This window comes from Amia ocellicauda, chromosome 1, assembly GCF_036373705.1.
Source record: "Amia ocellicauda isolate fAmiCal2 chromosome 1, fAmiCal2.hap1, whole genome shotgun sequence".
In the NCBI taxonomy this organism is placed as follows: Eukaryota; Metazoa; Chordata; class Actinopteri; order Amiiformes; family Amiidae; genus Amia; species Amia ocellicauda.
Genome location: NC_089850.1, coordinates 20,420,478 through 20,444,769, shown reverse-complemented (window position 1 = coordinate 20,444,769; position 24,292 = coordinate 20,420,478). Strand labels below are relative to the sequence as shown.

At 45.1% G+C, this 24,292-nt stretch overlaps 2 protein-coding genes across 3 annotated transcripts; one reads left to right on the top strand and one right to left on the bottom strand.

Annotated features, from left to right (window-relative positions):
• Positions 1 to 48: 48 nt before the first annotated feature.
• On the bottom strand, positions 49 to 1,581 carry pomca (proopiomelanocortin a). The gene is made up of 2 exons (XM_066714888.1): positions 1,442 to 1,581; positions 49 to 1,158 (listed from the first exon to the last, which is right to left on the bottom strand). The coding sequence occupies exons 1-2, from the start codon at positions 1,559 to 1,561 to the stop codon at positions 454 to 456; spliced, it is 825 nt and encodes a 274-aa protein (XP_066570985.1). The 5' UTR covers positions 1,562 to 1,581; the 3' UTR covers positions 49 to 453.
• A 9,134-nt stretch (positions 1,582 to 10,715) lies between these two features.
• LOC136736290 (angiopoietin-related protein 7) lies at positions 10,716 to 23,309 on the top strand. 2 transcript variants are annotated; one of them, XM_066698116.1, is made up of 7 exons: positions 10,716 to 10,821; positions 12,561 to 13,214; positions 16,345 to 16,576; positions 19,463 to 19,600; positions 19,776 to 19,992; positions 21,358 to 21,553; positions 21,919 to 23,309. In XM_066698116.1, the coding sequence occupies exons 2-7, from the start codon at positions 12,855 to 12,857 to the stop codon at positions 22,063 to 22,065; spliced, it is 1,290 nt and encodes a 429-aa protein (XP_066554213.1). In that variant the 5' UTR covers positions 10,716 to 10,821; positions 12,561 to 12,854; the 3' UTR covers positions 22,066 to 23,309. The 2 variants fall into 2 exon arrangements, with proteins under 2 accessions (XP_066554213.1, XP_066554203.1); XM_066698106.1 differs by having other exon boundaries at positions 12,561 to 13,232.
• The last annotated feature ends 983 nt before the right edge of the window (positions 23,310 to 24,292 follow it).

Sequence of the window (24,292 nt, the reverse complement as noted above, 5' to 3'; positions counted from 1 at the left end):
GATTTTATATTCCATGTCTTCCCCTCCCCTCCCCTCCCTTTCCCCAGATCTTACTCACAAAAGCCTTTCTCTTGTATCTACTAAGTATTAAGAATTTATTGGCAACTACATTGTATACAAGGGCTTTGGATCGGTGCAGAAAGAAACACAGACAGTACAAATTTTCTTTACAACACGGCCCTGCTTTTTTGTTTTTTAAATCAGCGTGCAGACTACCTAAATGGTTGCTTTGCTGAGATTAGAGGGCAGTGTGAAGGCTGCTGTGTGTGTGTGCGTGCGTGTGTGCGTGCGTGCGTGTGTGCGTGCGTGTGTGTGTGCATGTGTGCGTGTGTGGGTGTGTGTGCGCAAAGGCTGGTGTGGAGTGTGGGGGTGTTAGGGGAGGAAGGTGTTTGTATTCCTCCCTCTCCACCGCACACAGACACACAGACACACGCACACACTTGCACGGTCCTCTCACTGTCCTTTATTCTGGTGGCCGTCCTTGATGATGACGTTCTTGAAGAGGGTGAGCAGTGGCTTCTGGCTGCGCTCGTCCCAGGACTTCATGAAGCCACCGTAGCGCTTGTCCTTGGGGGGGGCGTTCCAGCGGAAGTGGTGCATCATGTAGGAGCCGTTCTTCTTCTGCAGGTTGAGGATCTCATTCTCGCCGCCGCCAGACTTGCCCTCCAGCTCCTCCACCAGCGGGTAGTCCAGGTCGCCTGTCAGCACGTCCCGCCGCATCTCCGTGGGGAAGGCCTCCGCAGACTCCTCCTCCACCCCGTTAGGGTACACCTTCACAGGCCGGCGCTTGCGGCCCACGGGCTTCCCCCAGCGGAAGTGCTCCATGGAGTAGGACCGCTTGTCCTCGCGCTTCCTCTGTTGCTGCTGCCCCTCACCCGCCTCCTCTTCCTCCTCCTGCCCCTGCCACACCACCTCCTCCTCCTCCCTGGGCTGTGAAGGAGACAGAGCCGCCAGCAGGAAGCTGAGCACCGCCCCGTCTCCTGCCTGCCTGTCTCCGCTGCTTCTGGCCAAGCCGTTGGCGCGCTGGGTGCCCATGCTGGGGCGGAAGTGGCTCTTGGCGTAGTTCCGGTCGGCCTCCGAAGGGGGCTGGAGGTGCCCGATGCCTGGGTAGGTGGGGAACTCCGAGGTGAGGTCCGGTTTGCAGGCTTGTATACATTCCTGGAACAGAACAGAACGGGGCCATGAAATTGTGCACAAGGATCTTTCTGATCTTGTTCTTTCTCAGAGGATACCCCAGGCTTCTACCACTGCTTCCCATAACAATAAAATTTTGAAGACTTGTATACATCCCTGGGAACAGAACAGGGGAGTTACATTCAATGTGTTTTTAATTTAATATGTACCAACTTTCTGATATCAAGCCCAGACTTCACCAACTACCACTGCTACCACCACCACCTATACCAATACTAACCACAATAACACCAACAGTGTGACTCACCAGGATGTTGTCCTCTGTGCTGAGGTCCCTGCATGGCGTGTGCTCCCAGCACTGACTGTGCGCCACAGGGCTGCACACACTCAGCATGGCCAGCGAGTAGAGCCACACGGGGCGCAGCATGGTCAGGTCTCAGGCACGGGCTGCTGGGAAACGCATGTTTTGTTTATATAAATTAAAATTAAGTTAAAATATATTTAAACAAAGTATTAACAGCATTGATGAATGCTGTAATGTCAATCTTTTTCTGCAAAGCATTGTGGTGGTGGGAGAGAGATGTGCCAGTGCTTTAATGGGGTCTCGCTGTGTAAAGGGTTGGGAAGCCCTGCTCTCACCCTGAGGAACCGGCCCGACCGGCACAGGGCAGACTTCATCAACAATATATTATCCCAGTTTAGCAGGCCTGTATCTAGGTCATATGTTTTGTCACACTGCACTCCTTGCGGTTACACATCTGCACAACAATCATGATTATTTATCTTATAAAGATTCTGAAGAAAAACTATTTTTTTTAATGTGTCAGACTCATTTACTTAAAACAATTGTGCCATATCTTTTTGTGAATTGTTAGTGACAGGAGAAATGGAGTCAAATACATTATTATTATTTTTGTCATTTAGCTGATGCTCTCATCCAGGGTGACTTACATTTGTACCCATTTATACAGCTGGGCATTTTACTGGAGCAATCTAAGTGAAGTACCTTGCTCAAGGGTACAACAGCGCTGCCACACCCAGTCATGGAAGGTTCTAGTCATGAGTCCAGAGCCCTAACCACTACTCCACAGTGCATACATATATGTTCTATTTTAATGAAGCTTTTTAAAGTGATGCTCATGTTACAGAATCTTTAGACCTATGGAGGCACACATGTACAGTGAAATACATGCCTTTTAAAATCATTCCTGAGACTGATTAACTAACCCGAGATTAATAATAATGTCTTGTGATTTTGTATGTCTATTTGGGTGTGTTTTTAATTTGAAAAATAGCATTATTAGCATTAATCACCATCAACCGCAATTCACTGAAGCCCAAAATTAAAACCCACACACAAGTATTTTTACATGTTTTTCTTTTAGAAAGAAATTAAAGTAAACTTAGACCAAAGCCAACTGTTCACAATGTGTGTGTTTGTGTTTGGTTTGTTAGTGTTTCTTCAAGGACAATATGCCCGGTCCTAAAACCTCTGCTAAGAAACTACTGAACCTGTGGTTTCTAATGGATGCTCTCCAGCACCGCGTGTGCCGATAGTCCTGCTCTACTGACGACTGAGAGGAAACACAACGATGTGGTTTATAAAGCTGCCAGATATCAGGAAAATGGATGAAGGTGAGATTACTTAATAACACCTAGACCAGGGGTGGCTAACCCTGTTCCTGGAGAGCCGTAATCCTGCAGGTTTTCCAGGTCTCTCTAAATTACCAATCAGTGGATATCTTGAACACAAGGACATTATGCCTAATTAAAACCCATAATTAGTTAAATTAAGCAGTTAACAATATGAATAAAAGAAAAACCTGCAGAGCCTGTGGCTCTCCAGGACCAGGGTTAGCCAGTCCTTACCTAGACGAACGCAGCCTGCAACAAGTCTTGAAACCCTGAGTTATTATTTTGGTTGTGGTCATTTCATCTGGTAGTTAAGTGTGAGTTGGGTATTTACTCCAGTCTCTTCAGCACTGATCTCACTATGCTCTTGAACATGTACGTATAGGACGCAGTTTTATTATTTATGTGTGGCTGACGAGTTTAACACTTGCAAGAATCAAAAGGCATGGCTTGATCAGTGAATACTCACTTATTCTTCATGTTTTTGTTAATGTGTGCCTCAATCCCACAATACAAAGTCTTCAAAGCAAGACTTGTTTACAGCTATAGTCTACCAACTGCCTGCAGCATATAAAGTGCACCATTGTAAACCTGCTAGACTCCAGAGGCACTATGGAATTGTCTAGTCTGTGCCCAACAGGGTTAGCTTCGTACAAGAGTTACAATGGACAGCAAGACTGAGATGAGAAGCTCTGTTAGAGAAGGAAATCATCCACAGTCTTAATCCACATGGAAACGCAACTCCTAATTAGCAGTGCTAACATGATAATCAAATAGTTACAAATATATAGTACTAATAATATTAATAATAACAATAAATAAAGAATACCAATCATGCAAAACTGTTATGTCCCATATGCAGGAACTCTGAAACAATATGACAGGACCATAGTATTGAAATTGTCACATAAAAGTAATATTGCTGTTAGGAGTGAAAGCAGAGCCGCGCAGAAAGCATGCTTGTGGTTTGGAGATCGCTTCTCCTGGTGCATTACCTGTGGTAAACACTCTGTCTTCAGTCTTTCGGCGCTGCCTCTGCGCTCCCAGGTCTTCAAGTGCCGTGTGCAGGTGGTCCTAAGAGCAGCTCTAGGGACTGGCTCTTGCTCGGTTTCTGACTCTGTTCTTCTCGGTGACTTCTTTTATACCCAACCCTGCTTGGCAACCTTTCCGGGGACAACAGGTTTTTTTTTTGCTGTTTTTTTTTTTTTTTTTTTTAGATGGTCCTTTTGTGAGTCCACTTAAGAGGGGCGGTGCTACAATAAGGTTCTGCAATTGGAAATGTGAGGATGAAAAGCCACAATGGGGGGGTTCTGACGTCACCAGTGACAGAGGGAAGCATTAGAAAGCAGCTCCCACTTTTCAAGCAAGGGTATCTCTGTCACATATTAAAGTGGTATGTGTGGGTGTGTGTGTGTGTGTGTGTGTGTGTGTGTGTAGTAAAAGGTGAGGCGTGTTCAATTGGGATCCGAAGCCACAAGCCGGTCCTTTTGTTCTGGGATGCGAGGCAGATAAGTGTGAAAAGAGCTGATTAATCAAATATGGCAGAAGATCCGGCTGGAGTAATTGCACAGAAAAGCATCTTAAGTGCTCTAAGCCTTTCCGAAAGGGCAAGAGCAGGTATTTGTTTTCTGTGAAAATTGATTTGTTTGGCCTCGCAGGTGTTGTTCCCGGGATGTTGCGCCTCATTGCGTGTTCGTTTCTGAGCCCCACTCGCTGCGTGGGGCTGAGCTGCAGCCGAGGCGCTGGGAGCTGTAATAACGGTGGTTGCGTGCTGTGGAACACTTTGTTTCTGATTTGACATTTGAGTCATGTCTTCCAGTGCAATTTTAAGCTTCCTCCTGCCCTCTGTCATCAGGCCCTGCTATTTTTCACCGCAGTCCATACTGAAGTCAGAATCTCAACCTGGCGATCTTTCATTTCGTTATATTTCCATGACGATGTGCTTGTGGACACACTTTGAATCAATCCATCTATAAACACACCTGCATATTCTTTGGGTTGTAAAAAAAGTGCTGCTATACAAACTCTTACACCATTTAATTGGGACAACTTTCATATTTCTACTCTAAGATTTACGGTGCCACACTGGATCGGAGTTAACTACAGAGAGCCGGCCATCAGACAGGGTTTTAAGTTTCTCTCAGGGTTACTTTTGCTTCTTTTTATCATATTTACTACAAGGTCAGGTGTCTAGGGGTCAGTTGTGTGTGTGTGTGTGTTGATTAGGCTTGTTATAGGGCATGGAGAGAGAGAGAGGCCAGCACTGGGCGGCCTTGACTTGAATAGGAAAAGCAGGAGGGACCATTGATCTGAACTTTGCTGTCTCATTAGCTGTGGATCCTGGCATTAATTATCTTCATTATGAAAGGTCGTGAACGTCTCACACCACACATAGCTTCCCCGTTGTTCCTTTTGTATTCGTGTCGGCTTAGTTCCGACTTTGCATTTGTCATGGGAGGTTTTTTTTTTTTTTTTGCAGCTCAAAACATCACAAGAAGTGTTCATATGTTTAGAGAGAGCACAAATAGATGTGACTGGGCTGACAGAAGCGGGGGGCAAGGTATAAATACTGCATGTGTGATCATCAGATCAGACCTTTGCTTTTCTCTTCTTAGTTCAGCCAGTGACAAATGCCTGCCAAGCCTCTGCAGCAGGCGTCTGATGTGAGAAGCACAGAGAGGAGAGGGCTTTTTGAAATCAAGCGATTAACCGATTGCTGAAAATAAAGCAGTCTTTTACTGATCATAGTGGCCCCAAATTCTCTTCTCTATTTCTGTAATGCGATTAACATCGACACTGGTGATTTCTACAGGCAAGCAAGGCGGACTAGAAGAGATAATAATAATAATGATACAACACCTTGTGGGCTGAAATCCACTGATCGCACAGATAAGCTTATTATGGGCTATTACAGTGCCAAACTCCTGCCCAATGTCCCGATGTCCTGTTTTTCGACAATTACGAGTTCACTTGTTCTTAAACTGACAAAATGAAGGAAATAAATTGGTGGGTGGGGTGGGGGACAAATACTGTGTAAACTAAGGAGAGGTTTATTTATAAGTTATGGTTTCCCCTTGCGGAGATGAGTAATGGGAATAATAATAATGATTATTATTATAAACTTGCATGAATCGAAACAAAGCAGGGCGCGCAGGAGTGCTGGATACTCTGAGATTCGTCCCCCTGACTGTCTAAGGCACCAGTGAAGCAGCGATGCACAGGTCGGGCACAGCGGAGCACAGAGCTGCGGCTCAGTTGAGTGTGAATTCAAGTGATGGCAGGAGCACCACATGGGGCTACTTGCGCCCTCACTCCCTGTGTATCACTAGAAAAGGCACCATGCGGCCCCTCTCTGCCATAGAAAGAGCACTATTTATTTATTTGACCAATACTTTATCCAAAGCATCTTGGATATCTAATTATACAATTGTTTCTGTGCTGGAGCAGTCTGGGTAAGGTGTCTGCATCAGGGACTCAACAGCAGCGACTCACCTGGGATTTTAACAATAACTCCCTCTGGCACCAGTCCAGTGCCCTGACCACCACTCCACACCACTGTCCGACAGCCTCAGGGTCTTTTGCCTGTGGTTCCTTATGTTCTTAAACACAGCCGTACCTAAACAAATACTGTCCTTAGTCACACCTGCTTCTGCAGCTTTGCTCAGCTCTAGAGCTCTGGCTTATTCCACAGTTAATGGCTGAATCAATACCCAGTAGGACGACTGGAGCCCTGTGAATTGAAATGCTCTTTGCCCACTCTGTCCCCAGGACCGTGTTTCACCTGCATTTACTGCATTTAAATTCAATTACAAATCTGCCACTGTATATTTGTACATACAACAAGATATTAAAGTATATTTAATGTTTAACATGTTTATATGAAATATATTTTAACATACAAACATATTTCACTGTCATGCCTGGATGTGTTTTTGAGTATGTGTGTGTGTGTGATTTTGTTACCCTTATAATGTTGTGTATGCGTAGGACGTTTTTCCAGTTCCAGCTCAGGGACGCTCTTATGACCTTTCTGGCCATTAAAAACGGTCCCGATATAAAAATGTACATTGTGGCCTTCAGGTGGCAAATTGATTCTGCAGGTGTTCAGACATTATCAGGATATTGCTTTAAAGTTAAAATGTTTACTAAGAAAGACTTCCTTTATTAAAAGCCAAACCATTCACTTGGAGACCTGACCTTGGTCTGAGAGACGGCTTATGTTCTGGTTTCCTCTTTTCTAAAGCGGTTCCGAGGATGAGAACATTAGAGTGTTTCTGAGCCTTCAGGGGCTTTTAGTGCCCCATGATCACGAGGACTAAGTGGCCGAATAGAATTAAAAATATCTGTGGATTTGTAGCTCAAATATAGACGTGAGGAGTCCGTGCCACACAGGAAATGTTTATGCCCATAGAACGCACACAGTGACAGTGAAACATTTGTTTGATTTTTAAGAAGCCTTAATTCCTGTTTTTACAATATAAGAAACAATATAAGCTTACAAGTAAAATAATACTAATAATAACAACAATAATTCTACACCTTTGATAAAATCACATTTTAATTTAGAGACATTATTGTTATAACTTGATGTGTTGCAACGTGTGGAGCAATTTTTAAAGTGATTTGTAACCCTTCTAATATTGTGTATCTGTACAACACTGTATGTCTATTTGTAAAAACATGTTAGTGGCCTTGGATCAAATACATTATTATTATTATTATTATTATTATTATTATTATTATTATTATTATTATTATTAATTAACTAATTACAATATCAATAATACCAGAATTTTAGGTCAGGATCACAACTGAAAGATTTTGATTCCTACAGATGGTGTTTCAGATCAAATCGATGTATGAATTGCAGAGCTGCAGGGTCTGAATCAGAAGCTGGCCTTTCCAGAGCTCAAGGGCTCCTGCAGGGTTTATAGCCACCTCAGCCAGCCGCTGATTCAGACCTGGAATCAACAGGCAAGTTGACTTCTTATGCAAAAAACAACTCAATCAATCAATCCGGTCATTGAGACCTGGGGAGGAATGGACACCGGGGCCCCCTGTGGTCCTGCTCTCAGTGTTTCGTGAGCGACATTGTTGTGTGCGTCTTTGAGCGCAATCTGCCCTAATGAGATGAGTGGCAAGAGGAACTTAACAACGATGTCTTCCATCTGACTCTCTGGCCTCCTGCTCCAAGTGAAAAGGTCACTCCAGCGAGATTGCAATTAGAGGGGACAAATAAGGGTTGGTGAAAAGAAGTGGTCCCGCTCGATGGCGTTTTAATTGCATTTGACGCAGATGCTAAATGCTCTTTTTTTTTTTTTAAACCTCCTTTAAATGGGATTAGGGGAGTGATCCCGTTAATGAGAGGGTCTATGAGGAAGGTGCTGTGAGGGAAGGGCGTTGTGGGAATATTTAGGATGGCGGGGCATTGGGATCAGGAGTAGAGGGATAATATGGCTTCATACTCTGCAGGATGTTTTGACAGGACGGAGTTTGCAGGCTTCCCTCAAACTGAAAGAGGCAGCTGCTGTTTGACTTGAGCGGTCACTCACCTTGCTTTACCACAGTTTTCCCTGCTTTACCATGATCGTTACATAGACTTGACACCTGATTACACCAGGTACACTACAGTCAGCTTTTATAGGGATAGGGTTGGACATAGACATGTTGGTAAAAGATACACCCAGACTCCTGCTGGAAGGACAGTTTCTACCTCCTCCTAGTTTGCAATAACTACTATTGTTACTTACTTGCAATAAAGCACAGGGATTCTGGTCAGGTCTTGTATATCTCATTACTCCTCAGATCAATGATAAACGTGTTGCTGGAAGTGTTGTATTGGAGAGAGATTTAGTAGCAAAGCCTTTAATTGTTCCAGCACGGCAGCAACCAGAACCAAGGAATAGAGTCAACGCAGTGGAAAACTAATAGAGAAGTATTAACCTCTGTACAGAACACCCTGGGGAAGAGGGCGACGACGAGAGGCAGAGGGGGGAAGAAATAAAACCACTTAATTCTCTCTCTCTCTCTCACCCACCCTCTCCCTCTGCCTGTTCTTACAGTGTAGGCTGCCATGATTCCACAATGACGCGATCGCTCTACTTTCTGTCGGAGGTGATTAAGCTGGTTATATAAACACAGCAAACCCCTCTGAACAGCTTTTAATGGGTTATCAATTACTGATGCACACATGCAGGAGGTAATTATATTTTCTCAAACACTCACATAATGAGCGTTCTGTCTGGAACTCAATCAGATGAATTCCAGCCATCAGGTCACTGAAGTTGTGAATCACAGTGTTTGGTACAGGGTTCATTACACTGTGCTTTTTGACAAATTATTATCTAAAGAGCTAGAGTTAGATTTCATTTTGTTCAAGTGGTCTAACTGGTCAGGCCAGCAGAAAATACATGTGCTTGCCTCACTTCCTGGCCATCTGACTGCTAGGGGACTTCAGCTGTCACTAGAGGTTACCAGTAGATGGCTCTGATGCCTTGGATGTGGGACATCCTTCTCAGCCTCCGTGTCCCTCTGAGGTGTGTAGTCTGTGGTGGATGAACGTTGTTACAAGGAACAATCTTGACGCCTTCCTGATTGTGGTAATTGTGGGACTGTGTCATCTGGCGTGTGTACCTCCATTCAACTAATCAAGTGCACTGTTCCTGATCTTGAAATTGTATTTTTTTTACACGTATGAAAATGTCAGTTTATAAATTAAGTTAACACAAGCTGTTAATCCTGCTGTGTGTTTCACTTGTGCACTCAATCGCTTAAAGAGGACTAATTATTCCAGTAATTGGATGAGTTTCACACCTCTCTCTAGGTACCAGAATGTATCATGGGTAATGTCCTGCGAACTGTGTGTATCTTTTAATTTGTCAACTTTAAAAGCTGACCATAATCTTTAGTTGTATTTATTTCTCTTGGAAACTGGAAACTTCTCTCAGGATTGCATTCACTTCAACTCTGCAAAGAGCTTCACAGGAAAACTATATGGCTGCAGAAAACACATCCCACACCCCTAGCATGACTTCCTAATTCATAGAAAGTAACTTACCATAACTGTTTATCTGGAAAATATGCATTGGCAATTAAAACTGAGAAATCTGATTGAAATTCAACTTTGCTTTGAAGGAAGCAATACATTATAGCTCTTGGATTGTATGAAACGTATGAACCTTCTTGAAAGGAAGTGTAGCAACAGGATACATCTCTCACATTTAATGGCACACCTTTGTCTCATCAAAATCTTACACTTATACTTCACATGATGACAGTAGCTTTCATTCTACTCTCTCTTGCCATTTTCCTCTTTGTGAATCAGACACATTTGTTTGCATAGCTACCAGTTTTTCTGTATCTATTGATTTGCAAGCTGTAGTCTATTAATTATATATATATATATATATATATATATATATATATATATATATATATATATATATATATATAAATATCCTGGCAATTGTCCACACAAAACACCCTTACCCTCAGGGTAACTACAGATGCATGGCCATTTGGCCTGATGTCCGTCTTTGCAGCCACGATAAATCGCCACACAATCCTGTAATTAACTCCAGTGCCATGGCAGTAACCGAGGTGCTTATCCACGGTTATATTTCCTGCTGAAAGGACAATAGACCTCCAAGATTAATCCAGCAGTAACATACTATTGTCTTCCTTTTTGAGGTTAAGTGACAGTTTCGTGCCTCCCTATAGTTTTGATCGGCTGTGTGTGATGCTGTTGGTATGCATTTTATTTCTGTTAAATGACTTTGCAATGTCAAGGACTGGACACTGTGATTAGCATCCATTTCATGCAGTATGTTTAATATCTCTTGTCATTCTTCTAACCAGGAATCCAATTAGGGGGATTAGCAGAGATTAGGGATGTCTGTAGCGCACGATAACAGAGTAACACTGACCATATTGTCAGCTTTCCAGTGAAACTGCTTACCTGTAGGAAAGTGCTTTCTCTGCAGAGGGAAGAAATTGGCATTAACATGGAGCCTGCCTTCTTTAAGAAGTGACCGGGCTGTCAGGGTCTGCACTACGGTAAGTCAATGTTCCTTTCTCATATTTTCAGGTTAAATTAGTCAGTGACTGATCGATTGCACTGTAGTTTTCCGTACTGGGTTTGTAGGTCATCGACTCTGCCTGTCAGCTTCAGGTGAACGAACATGACTGGAGTGAGGCGCTGAGTTACAGTGGAAAGGTGACATTTTGATTCTCTTTCTGAAGAGGGCTGATGTGTGATATTTAGAATAATGCAAAGGGAACTAAATGCAGCCTTTAGTCATCAGATTTACAGCATTACCATACATGACGACCTCACTTCACAGTAAAACACTGACTGGCTCACTGGAGCTGAGCCTTTGGTAAAGGGGACGTACAAGTTAGACACACAAGTGTATTAAAATGTATTATGTAATCATGTATTGTGTCCAAGTGCGAGTCACTGCATGTACCTTGTAATAGAGTCCGTGTCAGCGATACCAGAAGCTTCCGTAGATACATGTAGTTTCTACTCTCTGTGTGTTTGTCCTGTTTGTCCTTTGGTCAAGAGTAGAATCTGTCCATTGCAAAGAAACCATGAAGCTTTGAATGCCAACACAAATAAAATGAAAACCTGTGAATACAATGTGAATATCCGCTTCGCTATGCGTTGCCGTCTTCAATGCTCCCAATTCTCCGGCTTTAAGTGGGTCACTGGAGCCTGGAGTTTGTCCAGATCCTCTGCCCGGAAGAATGACAGGATGTAAAATGGGACCTCTTATTCCCTCCCTCTTGTGTTTCTTCTGCCCCATATTTTAGAATCCCTGTTCCAGTTTAACCCAATTCTGCCCCGCCCCTGACAGAGTCTGTGGGCGGTAAAGGGGACAGGGGGCAGATGATTGTATGCCGATATAATTACATCCCCAGATCCTCTTTCTAACCCTGCGAACCTGATTAGTGAAATGTTGGCAGGGCTGAAAGATTCAATTGAAACCTGTCCGTTTCTACCTGGCCATCTTCAGTCCCCTGCTCAAACTCCCAATCAAATCGCAGCAAATCCACCCCACCCCCTGCCCTCCCGAGCTGAGCTGGGGATTTCCTGGATACATGGTTCACCCCCCAGTGTTGTGAAGTGTGGCCTGGTGCCAGAGGACTGTGGGACACACAGTTTGCAAATGCATGACTCTTTAGTGTGATGGTTGTTAACACTAGTCTCACAAACTGGGGACCGTTAGTGGGATTCTTAACTCCGGGGAAAACCATCCGCAAAGGTCTCGGCCCGTGGGTAAATTGAGCTGCCCACTCTTGAGATGGGAATGTCGTTTACAGCAGAAGTGTCAGGAGTCCCCAGAGCAGTTTGTGCTCCAGCCAGGGAGAGGGAGGTGCATTCGCTCTCGCTTGTCAGATATGTGTGCGATGTCTGTGCGTGAGGTACGTCTTAAAACATTCTTTCTTCCCGGTTCAGTAACCCAATCTTGAGTGAAAGAGTAATTAACAAGGTGCAGAACTGCCTAATCCAGTATCAAACACAAAGTAGTTGCGTTTTAAGCGAGAGTACAGGTTGGCTGAGCCATTTTCTGACCAGCCTTTCCTGGACACATTGGGGAAGGTGGCTAAGTTTGTTCAGACAACAGTGGCTGCAGATTCAGTGGTGTAGAGATTTGTATTTTGTATAATAATAATATAAATAGACCTTTACAAAGCCTTCATGTAGCCAAGCTGTGTGCGGAGGGGCAGTGGGGCTGTAAAGATTAGGATCTGCATGAAAAAAAAAAAATCTCTTCCTGTGTGTCTTTCAGGTCCGTGAAAATGTATTAACGTGACAGAGGAACTGTCTGCTCATGACACCCAGCAAGGTAGTGTGATGGACTAATACATGATACAAAAAGGCGAAGCACCATAGAACCAAAACGACGACTTGGAAACAAATGCCCTAAGGCGAGGCAGGTGGGGGTGAGGAGCACGTGCGGTGAAACTGGAGGGTCTGAGAACCCGACTCTGCTGGAGAGAGCTCTGTCTGTCTGTTGCAGTCTCGTTAACTGCTACTGAGGCTGAGCAGGGGCCTCTGGGTAAGTGTCGGGCTCAAGGGGACAATGAACATCCTACTGCTTCACACTCCTGTCTTCCTGGTGGTCTGGAGTTCCTGGCTGATGGTTCGTGGGAACGACACCGAATTCCATGAGAACACTCAGCGCATCAGCAGTGGGCTCATCCAGTGCGGGGAGTACAGCAACCAGGCCCTCCCCAACGGGAAGTGCCGGATCATGGCTACCCTGCCACAGCTGGACGAGCAGAGATGCCCGGACATGTTCCGCTGCACGGACGAGGTGTCCTACTGGCTGCACGAGAACGAGGAGAGGAAGCAGCAGATCCTGGACCTGAAGGAAACCATCTCTGAGCTGCAGGAGGAGCTCCGGAACCACCGGCACCGCATCAAAGTGCTGGAGCTCCAGGTGAGCAGGCGGATGCAGGTAACCGTCTACCGGGCAACACGGGGTAAACGGCTCCCGGGGGAACGCTGCGTTCCCGAGCTTGTGGAGGAGAGGTGAAGGTTGGCTATGCTTGGCATAGTGACTGCCTGGTCTTGGAAAGGAGATACTATGAGCTTAACTCCTGTACAGCTTGGAATACATTCTGTAGCGAGAACTCACAGGGGCGGGAAAATATTGATTGTTTCCTGACAAGGAGTTACCATGAAGTTATCTCGAGTCTCTGTTGGGGTATGTCTAGTAACACATAGGCATGCAGCTTTTTAGATTGAACATCTAAATCAGTGGTTTTCAATCCTGGACCCCCTACCCTGCTGGTTTTTGTTCCAGCCGAGCTCTCAATTACTTAATTGAACACTTAATTTAAGTAATTTGATTACATTTGGCTCTTTAAATTGTGTAACTGATAAAAAGTTGGTTCCTTAATAAGATAATTTCCTTATACAATGTTATACTTAAAACCAGTACTGTTAAAAATTATTAAAATGCTCTGATTTAGGAAATTATTATTTCAATTAAGTAATTGTGAGCTCGGCTGGAACAAAATTGAGTACCCCTGCTCTAGATGATACTGAAGCAAACCTGAATAATATCCAACTGAACACCTAATAGAGGGGCGCATGAAGAGGAGTTTGGACCGACAGGAAAAACACACAGATAAACAGAACAGGGAGTTCATTTTTATTTATGCAATAATAAGAACAATAATATGATCATTATAGAAAGTTATCAATCTTTCCAGACACAATGTGAGGGGAAGTCACAGGGGTGCTCTTGTCTCCACAGGCTGCAGGGTCTATGCACAAGCCAGCAGCCCCTCATAATGCCTCCTTAACCTGAACCATAACACGATTAGTCCTGTAGGCTTACCTTCCCCACACGTGACTCCTCGTACATCCATCACCGTAATCTCCTTTACTGGGGCACTCTACACTACACTACAGCACAGCCTTATGCGAGTTTACCCGGTGAATTTCCCAGAAGATTTCGACACTTTCTGCTGCCGATTTGCCATAGTTTTCCATTGGTTTCGTATGGGCTGGAGAGGCCTTCACTGTGCTGGACTACACTGGGCTGTGGGAGTAACATGGAAGAGGTTTCTAAGGCATGTTTACTGTGCCCCCTGGTTCGTTCATGGTGTAGTGAAGCACAGAGAAGGCAGGTTAAAACCATTGGAAACCAACGTAAAACGGTGGCACCACAACAGTAAAACCATGTCAAAAGTGCAAAATCCTTATCGTAAACTTGCATACGGGCAGGGCATTACACTGCATTGGTCTACTGCCTGCCTACCTCGTTAGTCCACCCCTCTGTGTTCTTGCTCAAAATGCAGTATCTATCTTAATTATGATAATTTCCAAAAGGATTCAAATACGCAGTGTCTTTGACTTGTTCCTTTGTTCTTTTTTTCATTTAGAATTTGCAGCTCATCTCCACCTGGTTTTATGGCTGTTGGGGTTAATATTGAGCTTAGGGCCTGATGCTTTTAAATCTAGACTGAGGGGATAAACCCTGGGTGGGGATTTGTGTTTAAAGAACCCTGGAAAGCTCACACGAGAAACGAGCTTCATGTAACCGATAGGGTGTGATTTACCCAGCTGATATAAATCCTCGTCACATGTCCAGGAACAAGGTTTTTAAGAGTACCTATAACGGACACACTTACGCATGTGGACAACGCATGCAGGATATCGTAAGCGTGGGTATTTCCTGAGACAGACAGTTGAATTGGCAATCAGGTTCTTATTGAACCCAGATCAGGGCTTTTCAAAACAGTACAGTAAAGTCAGCAGCCTGCACAGCCGAGCACCACAAGCCAGGAAAAGCAACACTTGCCTTTCTGTGGGCTTGTATGCACGTCAGAGAGAGAGAAACTAACACAGGATCGTGACCCCATTCTCTATTTCATTATTTAAACTCACCCTCACAAAGCACGTCCAAAATAAACCTGTCACTCTTCTCAGCTGCAGCTCATCTCGGCAAAGCCTGGGCAGCACTCGGCAGCAGAGCCTTTAAACACGTTGGGATGAAGATAATGCCTCAATCAGTGAGCAGACTAGTGAGGTCAAAACCTATCCTAGAGCGACTGTAATGACTTCTGGATTTAATTTCCATCCCACGTTAGATGATTAATCGATTTGTCACAATTACTGTTTCCCCGTTGCTAAGAGGCCCATTAAAACTGCAGAACTGTGTCTCGCTCCAGTGTTCAGCCGATTGCCCATGTTGATGCCACACATTTGTGTCCGTGATTACAAATGACTTGAACAGCATGAGAGGCATTTTATCTGTCCAGAACAAGGCTTTCCAGCCCTGGTGCTGTAGACTCATCTGGGTGTCCTGGTATTCATCAACAGAGCTCTCTATTACATAATGGGACTATTTATTAGGTGAATTGTTCAAGACCTGGAATGGGATCATTAGCCACCGACTGCAGACATGTATAATCCAATTGACGACACATGTACAAGCCTGAAGGATTGTTACTTTGCTGCTGTGGAATTGGATTGGAGACCACTGATCCACAAGTGAATTGCCAGCTTTATGATAAATTAAATGTAATAATTAAGAAAACAAAAATAAATAAATATTATATCTAGAATGGAAAAGAATTGACATGACAGGAAAGTAACTTTACACTTTTTGCACATCTGACTCTCTCTCTCTCTCTCTCTCACACACACACACTTGATAAATTGCTCTCCCTAATTTTTTACCACCTTAACTGATCCATTGAACCACACAGCTGTTCTTCAGCCACATTTAGTCAGTGTTGTTCAATACCTATACCAGTGTTCTTCAAACCCAGTCCTGGAAATCCTCAATCCGGCCAATGTTTATGCCTCTCCCTCTCTCAATCAACTACATTAGTTGCAGGGAAAAAGTTCAGACTAGTTTGATGAATTTAAACAAACACATTCAGAGCTTGGGTGGAATGAGAACCAGAAACAGGATTTTGAAGGACACTGAGCTACACTGTCCTGCTTTCCAGATTTTCAAATGATCAAACAAACAAACAAACAAACAAAAAACAATGTACACCGTTCCAAAGAGCCAACCAAAATGGGGCTCCCCACCCTTCCTCCCCGAGCAGAACGAGGAGAGGAACAGTCTGAACTCGTCTCTGGAGCACCGCTTCCGTGAGCTGGAGCAGCACTACGCCGAGGCCAACACGCTGCTGCACATCCACGGCTCGCTGGTGTACGACCTGCAGGCGCAGATACACAACCTGTCCATGACGGTGGAGAAGGTGCGACGCGACCCGGGCTGCATGATCAACATCGTCCGTGGGCCCCTCATCAGCCCCCAGAAGGCCCTGCACCCAGGTAGGACTGCGGTCAACAAGGCCAGCAATGCATAAACTATAGCAAAATAAACTAAACGGGGAGCACAGTAAGGGGAGGAAGTGTGCTGAGGCTATCATTGCAGCCATGATGGTATGTGCCCTGTACGAAAAGAAAAGAGTAGTGGAAGGCAAAGTGGTATTTAGTCAGTGCCTCCCGCTAGGAGAGCCTTTTCTGACTGGGATATGAACTTGCTGTTCAGGCAAGAGGCTTCGTGCTGTTCAATAACTTTACTATGAAACAGTCTGTGAGTCACGGAGGAGAACTACCCACGACCCGCGGTGTCTGCGCTCCTTCCCTGCGTCACTCAGAGTGCTCTGCTCTCCAGACACCTGTGCTTCAAGTTATTTCTCCTTTGTTCATTTGGTGCGTGCCTTTATCCAAGGCTACGTGCCATCCCTACAAGAAGCCCATGAGTCAATAATCAATAGTGTATTCACAACATTGTGTTCTATAAGTACTCACATAAGGTCACAAAGTAATGTTGGATTCAAATGAATTGTAGGGCCAGGCAGAGACGCGGGAAGATGTTTTGAACAGGAGACCTGTCGACCGAAAGTAATTTTTTATTATTATTAGTTGCTTTATCAATGTATTTATTTAAATATTTTGCAGGGAGGAGCTTAAGCATAGATAGTGGTATAATTCACATACACCAGCCACACACACACAAATCGTGGTCATGTAACGATGAGCAAAAACAGATTAGCCTACTAGTACTACTACTACTAATACAACTACAACTACTACTTATAGTAGATTATATAGATTATAGATTATAGTTAGCCGACCCAAAACGCCCAGTCGCAACTTGGAATAAACACAAACAGGCACACCTCAGCACACAGAGTGAGAATAAATAACATACTGCACACAACAGAAACAAGGTATATTTTGCTCCCATAATACACAACACTACTAACCCACAAGTCCATTTTATGCATTTACAGCCAGTCTGAAATTGCCATTTACCAACACAAACATGTAACTGAACAGCTTGCTTGCAAACAGAACAACAAATATGGCTATTAAAGGTACTGACGATGCCAACACTTGACCCGATCTATGCTACCAGCTTCTCAAACTATAAAATCAACAGCGCATTAACAACATTGTGTAGGGTGGCAGCGTTGAACAATATTATACACCGATCAGCCATAACATTATGACCACCTGTCTAATGTTGTGTAGGTCCCCCTTTTGCCATCAAAACAGCCCTGACCCATCGAGGCATGGACTCCACTAGACCTCTGAAGGTGTGCTGTGGTATCTGGCACCAAGACGTCAGCAGCAGATCCTTTAAGTCCTGTAAGTTGCGAGGTGGGGCCTCCATGGATCGGACTCGTTTGTCCAGCACATCCCACAGATGCTCGATTGGATTGAGATCTGGGGAATTTGGAGGCCAAGTCAACACCTTGATCTCGTGATTCATCAGACCAGGCCACCTTCTTCCATTGCTCCGTGGTCCAGTTCTGATGCTCATGTGCCCATTGTAGGCGCTTTCGGCAGTGGACAGGGGTCAGCATGGGCACCCTGACTGGTCTGCGGCTACGCAGCCCCATACGCAACAAACTGCGATGCACTGTGTGTTCTGACACCTTTCTATCAGAACCAGCATGAACTTTTTCAGCAATTTGAGCTACAGTAGCTCGTCTGTTGGATCGGACCACACGGTCCAGCCTTCGCTCCCCACGTGCATCAGTGAGCCTTGGCCGCCCATGACCCTGTCGCCGGTTCACCGCTTTTCCTTCCTTGGACCACTTTTGATAGGTACTGACCACTGCAGACTGGGAACACCCCACAAGAGCTGCAGTTTTGGAGATGCTATGACCCAGTCGTCTAGTCATCACAATTTGGCCCTTGTCAAAGTCGCTCAGATCCTTACGCTGCCCATTTTTCCTGCTTCTAACACATCAACTTTGAGGACAGAATGTTCACTTGCTGCCTAATATATCCCACCCACTGACAGGTGCCATGATAACAAGATTATCAGTGTTATTCACTTCACCTGTCAGTGGTCATAATGTTATGGCTGATCGGTGTATACATATATTGCGATTCTCATCACTGCGTTAAGCACAAGCAGGGGGTGCTGCAGCATCTCGGCACCCCCTTCCCATGCCTATGGGGCAGGCAGAGATCAGGGAACAGGCACTGTAAACAAGTGGAAATTAGTTATTCCTGAATACAGAGTTCCTCCAGACCCATCCCAGCGATCCCAGTGAGTTCTGGATTTCCTCCAGGCTGGCCTCTCAACAAACCCACTGATATTGTTGTGAATTTACATATTTCAAATGGATCTCTCACCTCTATATTTTCAGACTTCTAGTTAGGCATGATAAATAAATGTTTGCAACTGCTTAAATTACAAGCTACTAATAGTTAAGCAATTGCCAAGCCAGTCAGGAATACAGTAAATAATTTAGAATTGAAAGGCAATCAAAAACAGCAGACAAATGAGGTAACCAGAAACGTAACAGGACATTATTAGTAATATCTTCTTTGGCCACAGGAGGGAGCCAAAAGCCCCTCCATGAACTGTACCATTAAACCTGCAGCGTGTGTAGGGGAGCTCTTGTTTGTTGATATTGTTCTTATGCTGTTTTTTGAAGATTATACACATGTATATATGTACAGTTTCATGTACGCTCAGCACTGTGTTGCTGTTTCCTGTAACCGATTTATTGTCTGTGAATAAATGCAAAAGCTATTACACTGAGAAGAGAGAGACCACGAGCCACTGAACCATCATTTTCTATCTAACTTTTCTTTCTAAATGTTATATTTTTTCCAGTAACAAAACCAGGATAGTAAAAAGACACAAAGCATTTCTGCAGCTCCTGAATCGGCTGTGCCTTTCCATTCCAGAAATCCAGCACGTGAGAAACTGCCCGATAGACTGCGCCTCCATTTACTATAATGGAGTGAGGAGGACGGGGATCTACACTGTGGTCCCGTCGATGGGAGGACTGCCCGTGGAGGTGTTCTGTGACATGGAGACTGAAGGTAGGCCTGTTCGCTTGTCCTTCAGTAGGAGCACTGCCTTCAGGGCTATCAAACCCACAGCTGTAGTCTATACAGGATGATACAGCAGTGTGTCTAGCTATAGGAGTCGTATACAGGGACAGGAGGAGGTGTGCACTCCCATCACCGCTTTGCCATCTTATGTCTGTCCACTCAGGTGGGGGGTGGACCATGATCCAGAGGCGGCAGGACGGCTCAGTCAACTTCAACCGCAGCTGGAAGGAGTACAAGGAGGGCTTTGGGGACATGCACACCGAGTTCTGGCTGGGCAACGACTACATCCATGACATCTCCTCACAGGGGGACTACTCCCTGCGCATCGACCTGGAGGACTGGAACAACAAGCACAAGCACGCCCTGTACGAGAGCTTCAGGTACAACGACCGCTCTTACCATCACCTTTCCTCAGAAGTCATGACTGGAGAGCAGCTCTCCAGTACTTCTCCAGTGACACCAGTCACCAGTGTGCCCAGCCACACCCTCTTGAGACCTGAACTTCCCACTACCTTTAAAACTCGTTAGGCACTTCGAATGACTGTCTTCTTACACATCCGTTGCGCAGTTTGTACCTTTGCTGAAATGTATTCAGGAGACGAGCTGCTGTTTCACTGCTGGGTGGTGTCTCTTTGCAGTCAGCTCTTTCTTAGTCTATTTGTACATTATTTATTAGGTTATTTGGGTCTCCCAAAAACAAAGGAAGGAAATACAGCGATAACACCAGATCCTCTTCCACTGGTGCAGTGATTACAAACACTCAAGGCTCCGTGCTGCTTCTTATGTACAATGCCGATTCCCGAGTTGCCTCTGCAGCAGGGTGTGGGAAACAGCCGGGCTAACCGTTTGCAGAATGTTTTTGGTTGCAGTTTCACTTCCTGTTTCTCTGGTTTTTGGTTTAGGTGTTGTGAAAATCTCAAGGTTTTAGTCGGCTGTGTCTGTGTTCCTCCTTCCTTCTCAATTTGCTGAGCTGATCATTCAACCCAAACCTTGCAGCTGTTGTGACATTTTTAAGTGTCAATCCCCTGTGTCAGCATCATTGTGTGTGTGTGTGTGTGTGTGTAGACCCCTCCCAGAGCACACATGCTTCGTGCTGCATTAACAGTGAGAAGTACCTCTCGCCCAGTGTTCTGGTGCCCCACTTCTCACCAGCAGCACGGGTGGGTAAACTACCTCCGTACAGCTTAGACCTCATTCTCACGGAGTCTGAGACCATGTGCAAACTGGTACGGCATTTCATGGGTTGAATATTGCACGTGACCTTACACACCCTTTACTCTTTAACATCACAGTATTTTCAGTCGGTTTGACATTGTGCAGCCACAACATGTGAATGTAAAGGTGCTTTGAATGATGTAGTTAAAAGACTGCCACACTATGAAACAAACCTTCTGCTTATTATGAAGCACTCATCAGTACACTGTGAACGCAGTGCGGAGGTGGAGGGAGGGATAAAACTCCCACCTTTCAGTACAACTAGACTTTCCAAAACTAAGAGAGAATACAGTTGTGGGAGGATTGAGTTTTGTCTTGTTTTGCAATCCTACTTTTGAAGTCCAGGAGAGCTGAAATGTAAATAATGGAAAAGAAAACATGTCAACTTCGGTTGACCTCAGGCTGTGTGTGTGCAGATTGACATATTTATGTACATACATGAAGGTCACTGTCAGCAACAATGTAATTATATTTCAGCCCAATGCTGGTGATATTTATTCAGAGACCCCTTTATGCTCCATCTTTGTCAGCATTGAGGAGGAGGCTAATCACTATCGCCTCCATGTGAATGGGTTCAGTGGGACGGTGGAGGACTCCTTCAGCTGGTATCACAACAAACGCAGCTTCAGCACCCCTGACACCGGCAACATCTGCGCCGAAATATCCCATGGTGGCTGGTGGTACCATCAGTGCTTCTTCTCCAACCTCAACGGGGTTTACTACAAGGTAGGCAACAACAGCCAACACGGAATCGATTGATTTTAAAAAATGGCGAATTTTGAAGTTGGTTGCAAAGTGATTTTTAAAAGCCTCACTGGCTAGTAACTCACTTTAAAAGTTTAATATAAGGTTTCACACATCCCCCTTTTTCCAACCATGAAAATTGTATTTAAAATAATTGACTTGGTGGCAGAAAAATCAGGGGTCAACTTTTTTGTTTGGCAATCAATTCTTATCTTAGTCTTTACCTGGGTTTCTCAAAAGGGCCTTCTTGTTCAATCAGGCCCTATCATTAGGTCTAGATGTTTTGAAAAGGAGGGACTGGTACCGGGGGTTTATATGACCAGGCTTATGAAGATCTGTCTTCCCAGGGTGGCCGTTACTCCGCGAAGGGAAAGAACCTGCTGGGACCTGACGGAATCGTGTGGTACGCCTGGAAGGACTCGGACTACTACTCCATGAAGAAAGTGAGCATGATGATTCGGCCCCGCACATTCCGCCCCCGGCTCTCTCCGTGACACGCTCTGGACGTTCCGTGAAGAAGTCTTTTATTTCGTTTGTTTTCACAAAAATGTATTTATTTCTGCATTCCATAAAACAAAATATAAAAAAAATGGAGATGCTGTTCCAAAATGCCAAAATCAAGCAAGGTGGATGCTGTTAAACGCCCAGTTTTGTAGGTGTCCAGCCTTCTGTACAGAACCTCTGCTGCACGATTGGGTCGATCGCGGTAAAGACTCTCGGAGGAGACGGCGCCTCTGTCGAACCTAGAACCAATACTTCAGTTGATCAAAGTGGGCCTGTCCCTCACTCTTGAGTAGCTCTGTGTTTTTGCAGGATTGTGTCCATTATCAGACTTGCCAGAACAAGACAAAACAAATCAAAATCAGGCCAACACGCACTGCCACACGCCTGCCCCGGGCTCTGTATGTTTCATTACCAACAAGAATCTATGAAGGTGCTCTGAAGGGATAGAAATGAGTGACAGTAGACTGTTTATAAAAGGACCTTAAAGGAGGACTGCATTGTTTGGGCCACTGACAGAGGTAATATCTGGAATTAGTCATCCAAAGGTTGAAACTGTTTTCTTCTCGGACATGAAAAAGCAAACCAGACAAAATCTCTTGGGAAACATTGCAAAATAAGGCCAGACATCTCCCTCGGCTGCACAAGAATGAAGGAAGCCTGCCTGGAGTCCGAAGAGTGCTGAAATGTGTCATTAAAACAGTTTCAATGATTGGGCATTATAATGGACTCCAAACCTGTCGGGGAGGGGGGTTGTAGGCAACTGAAATTGTGTCCAGAGAGAGAATAAACAATCTCGGCTAAAACTGTGCTTTGGAGGCATCAGCTGTTACAAGCTTGAGATACATTAACATAACTGTTACAAATTCCCCATAACCGTGATCTCATAAAAACCCAACAACCAAACAAAAAAATATATTTTGTTAAGTATCATTCGTCGGCAGTAGAGGACTTGTTACTCATGGGTGTAAATATATTTTGCAATGCTTAGTTGAGGAGTCACCTGTAATCTGCAACACCTACTTGTTGCGTAGGTTGAAAGCTTTGCATTTCAGATGTGTGGAAGTATGCGTCTGATCCTGGATGTGAGTTAATACGTGAAAAGTCTTTTCGAACTCTGCTCCAGCTTTGTGAATCCTTCATTGGGTGACAAGATTGTTAATCACTTAAAAAAAACAATACCCACACGTTTATAGAGACTGTGTATGTTTAAAATAAAGAGTAAAGTTGCCTTGTCTTCTGTTGTCTGCTTAAATCAAGTTGGGAGAGACCATTTCCTGACAGGGGGAGAGTCTTGCCTCCATGTGTAAAATGGCAGGATTGAAATCTTGTTAATTTTCCAATCCACCAACCTCCCCCAGAATGTGATAGTGCTGCCCCCTGAATTCCAGACCGTGACACTATACCATTAAATAACGCACCTGGTCACCCACGCTGCGGTCCAACCTCTGCTCCAGCCTGCATGCTCCGGCCTCTCAGTCTCTGCCGCTCTCTGATCAGCTGACCTCCATGAGCGCACAGGCTGGCTGCACCGGACGCGGGCCTGCAGGCCTGGACACAGACGCCCATTCTTCAGGCCCTGCCGTTTCCTCCCGCGGGCGCCACTCCAAGATCCTGCCGCCACAGCTGCTCCTTCAGAGCTGCCCGAGCAGAGGCCCGGGACGGCTGTGCGGGGGGATCGCTCGTTGTCATTCTGCTCACACTGGACCAGACCAGCCCACTGCCATCAGAGCGGTTCTGTCCTACCTTCTGAATTTACTTACTTTTGAATCTCTACTCTGTCTCTCTCCCCCATCTCTTTCCATTTCTCTCCGTCTCCCCCCCCTCCCCGCCTCCCCATAGGCGGACTGGCCATCGGGCAAATCCGGATAAATGCCAGAGGGGCTGGTCCACCTCTTAGTTCGGTGGACCGGTCAATTCACATGTGGGCCCGAAACCCCCCCCTCCCGGGACACCACTTCGTCGGCACCTGGACTGCATGTCAACCCCCCCCCCCGGACCGCACCAGCCATCTCTCTCATCTCTGTCCATTTCTCCCCGTCTCTCTCCCCCTATCTCGATCTCTCACTGCCTCTCTCCATTTCCCTCCCAACTCCGTCTAAATCCCCCCTCCCCCTCTTCTTCCCCGAAGCATCCCAGACTGGTGGGTAAAGGAAAACTAATGTACAAAAAAATGCACAGAAGCAGACTATTTGTACATTGTTTCTATTCAGAAACTTA

What these genes read in the sequence shown, in the direction of transcription:
- pomca (XM_066714888.1), bottom strand. Translation starts at nt 1,561, where the DNA reads ATGCTGCGCCCCGTGTGGCTCTACTCGCTGGCCATGCTGAGTGTGTGC. An exon ending in GCACAGAGGACAACATCCTG is followed by an intron (nt 1,159 to 1,441) that starts GTGAGTCACACT and finishes GTTCTGTTCCAG; the next exon opens with GAATGTATACAAGCCTGCAA.
- LOC136736290 (XM_066698106.1), top strand. Translation starts at nt 12,855, where the DNA reads ATGAACATCCTACTGCTTCACACTCCTGTCTTCCTGGTGGTCTGGAGT. An exon ending in CCAGAAGGCCCTGCACCCAG is followed by an intron (nt 16,577 to 19,462) that starts GTAGGACTGCGG and finishes TTTCCATTCCAG; the next exon opens with AAATCCAGCACGTGAGAAAC. An exon ending in CTGTGACATGGAGACTGAAG is followed by an intron (nt 19,601 to 19,775) that starts GTAGGCCTGTTC and finishes CTGTCCACTCAG; the next exon opens with GTGGGGGGTGGACCATGATC.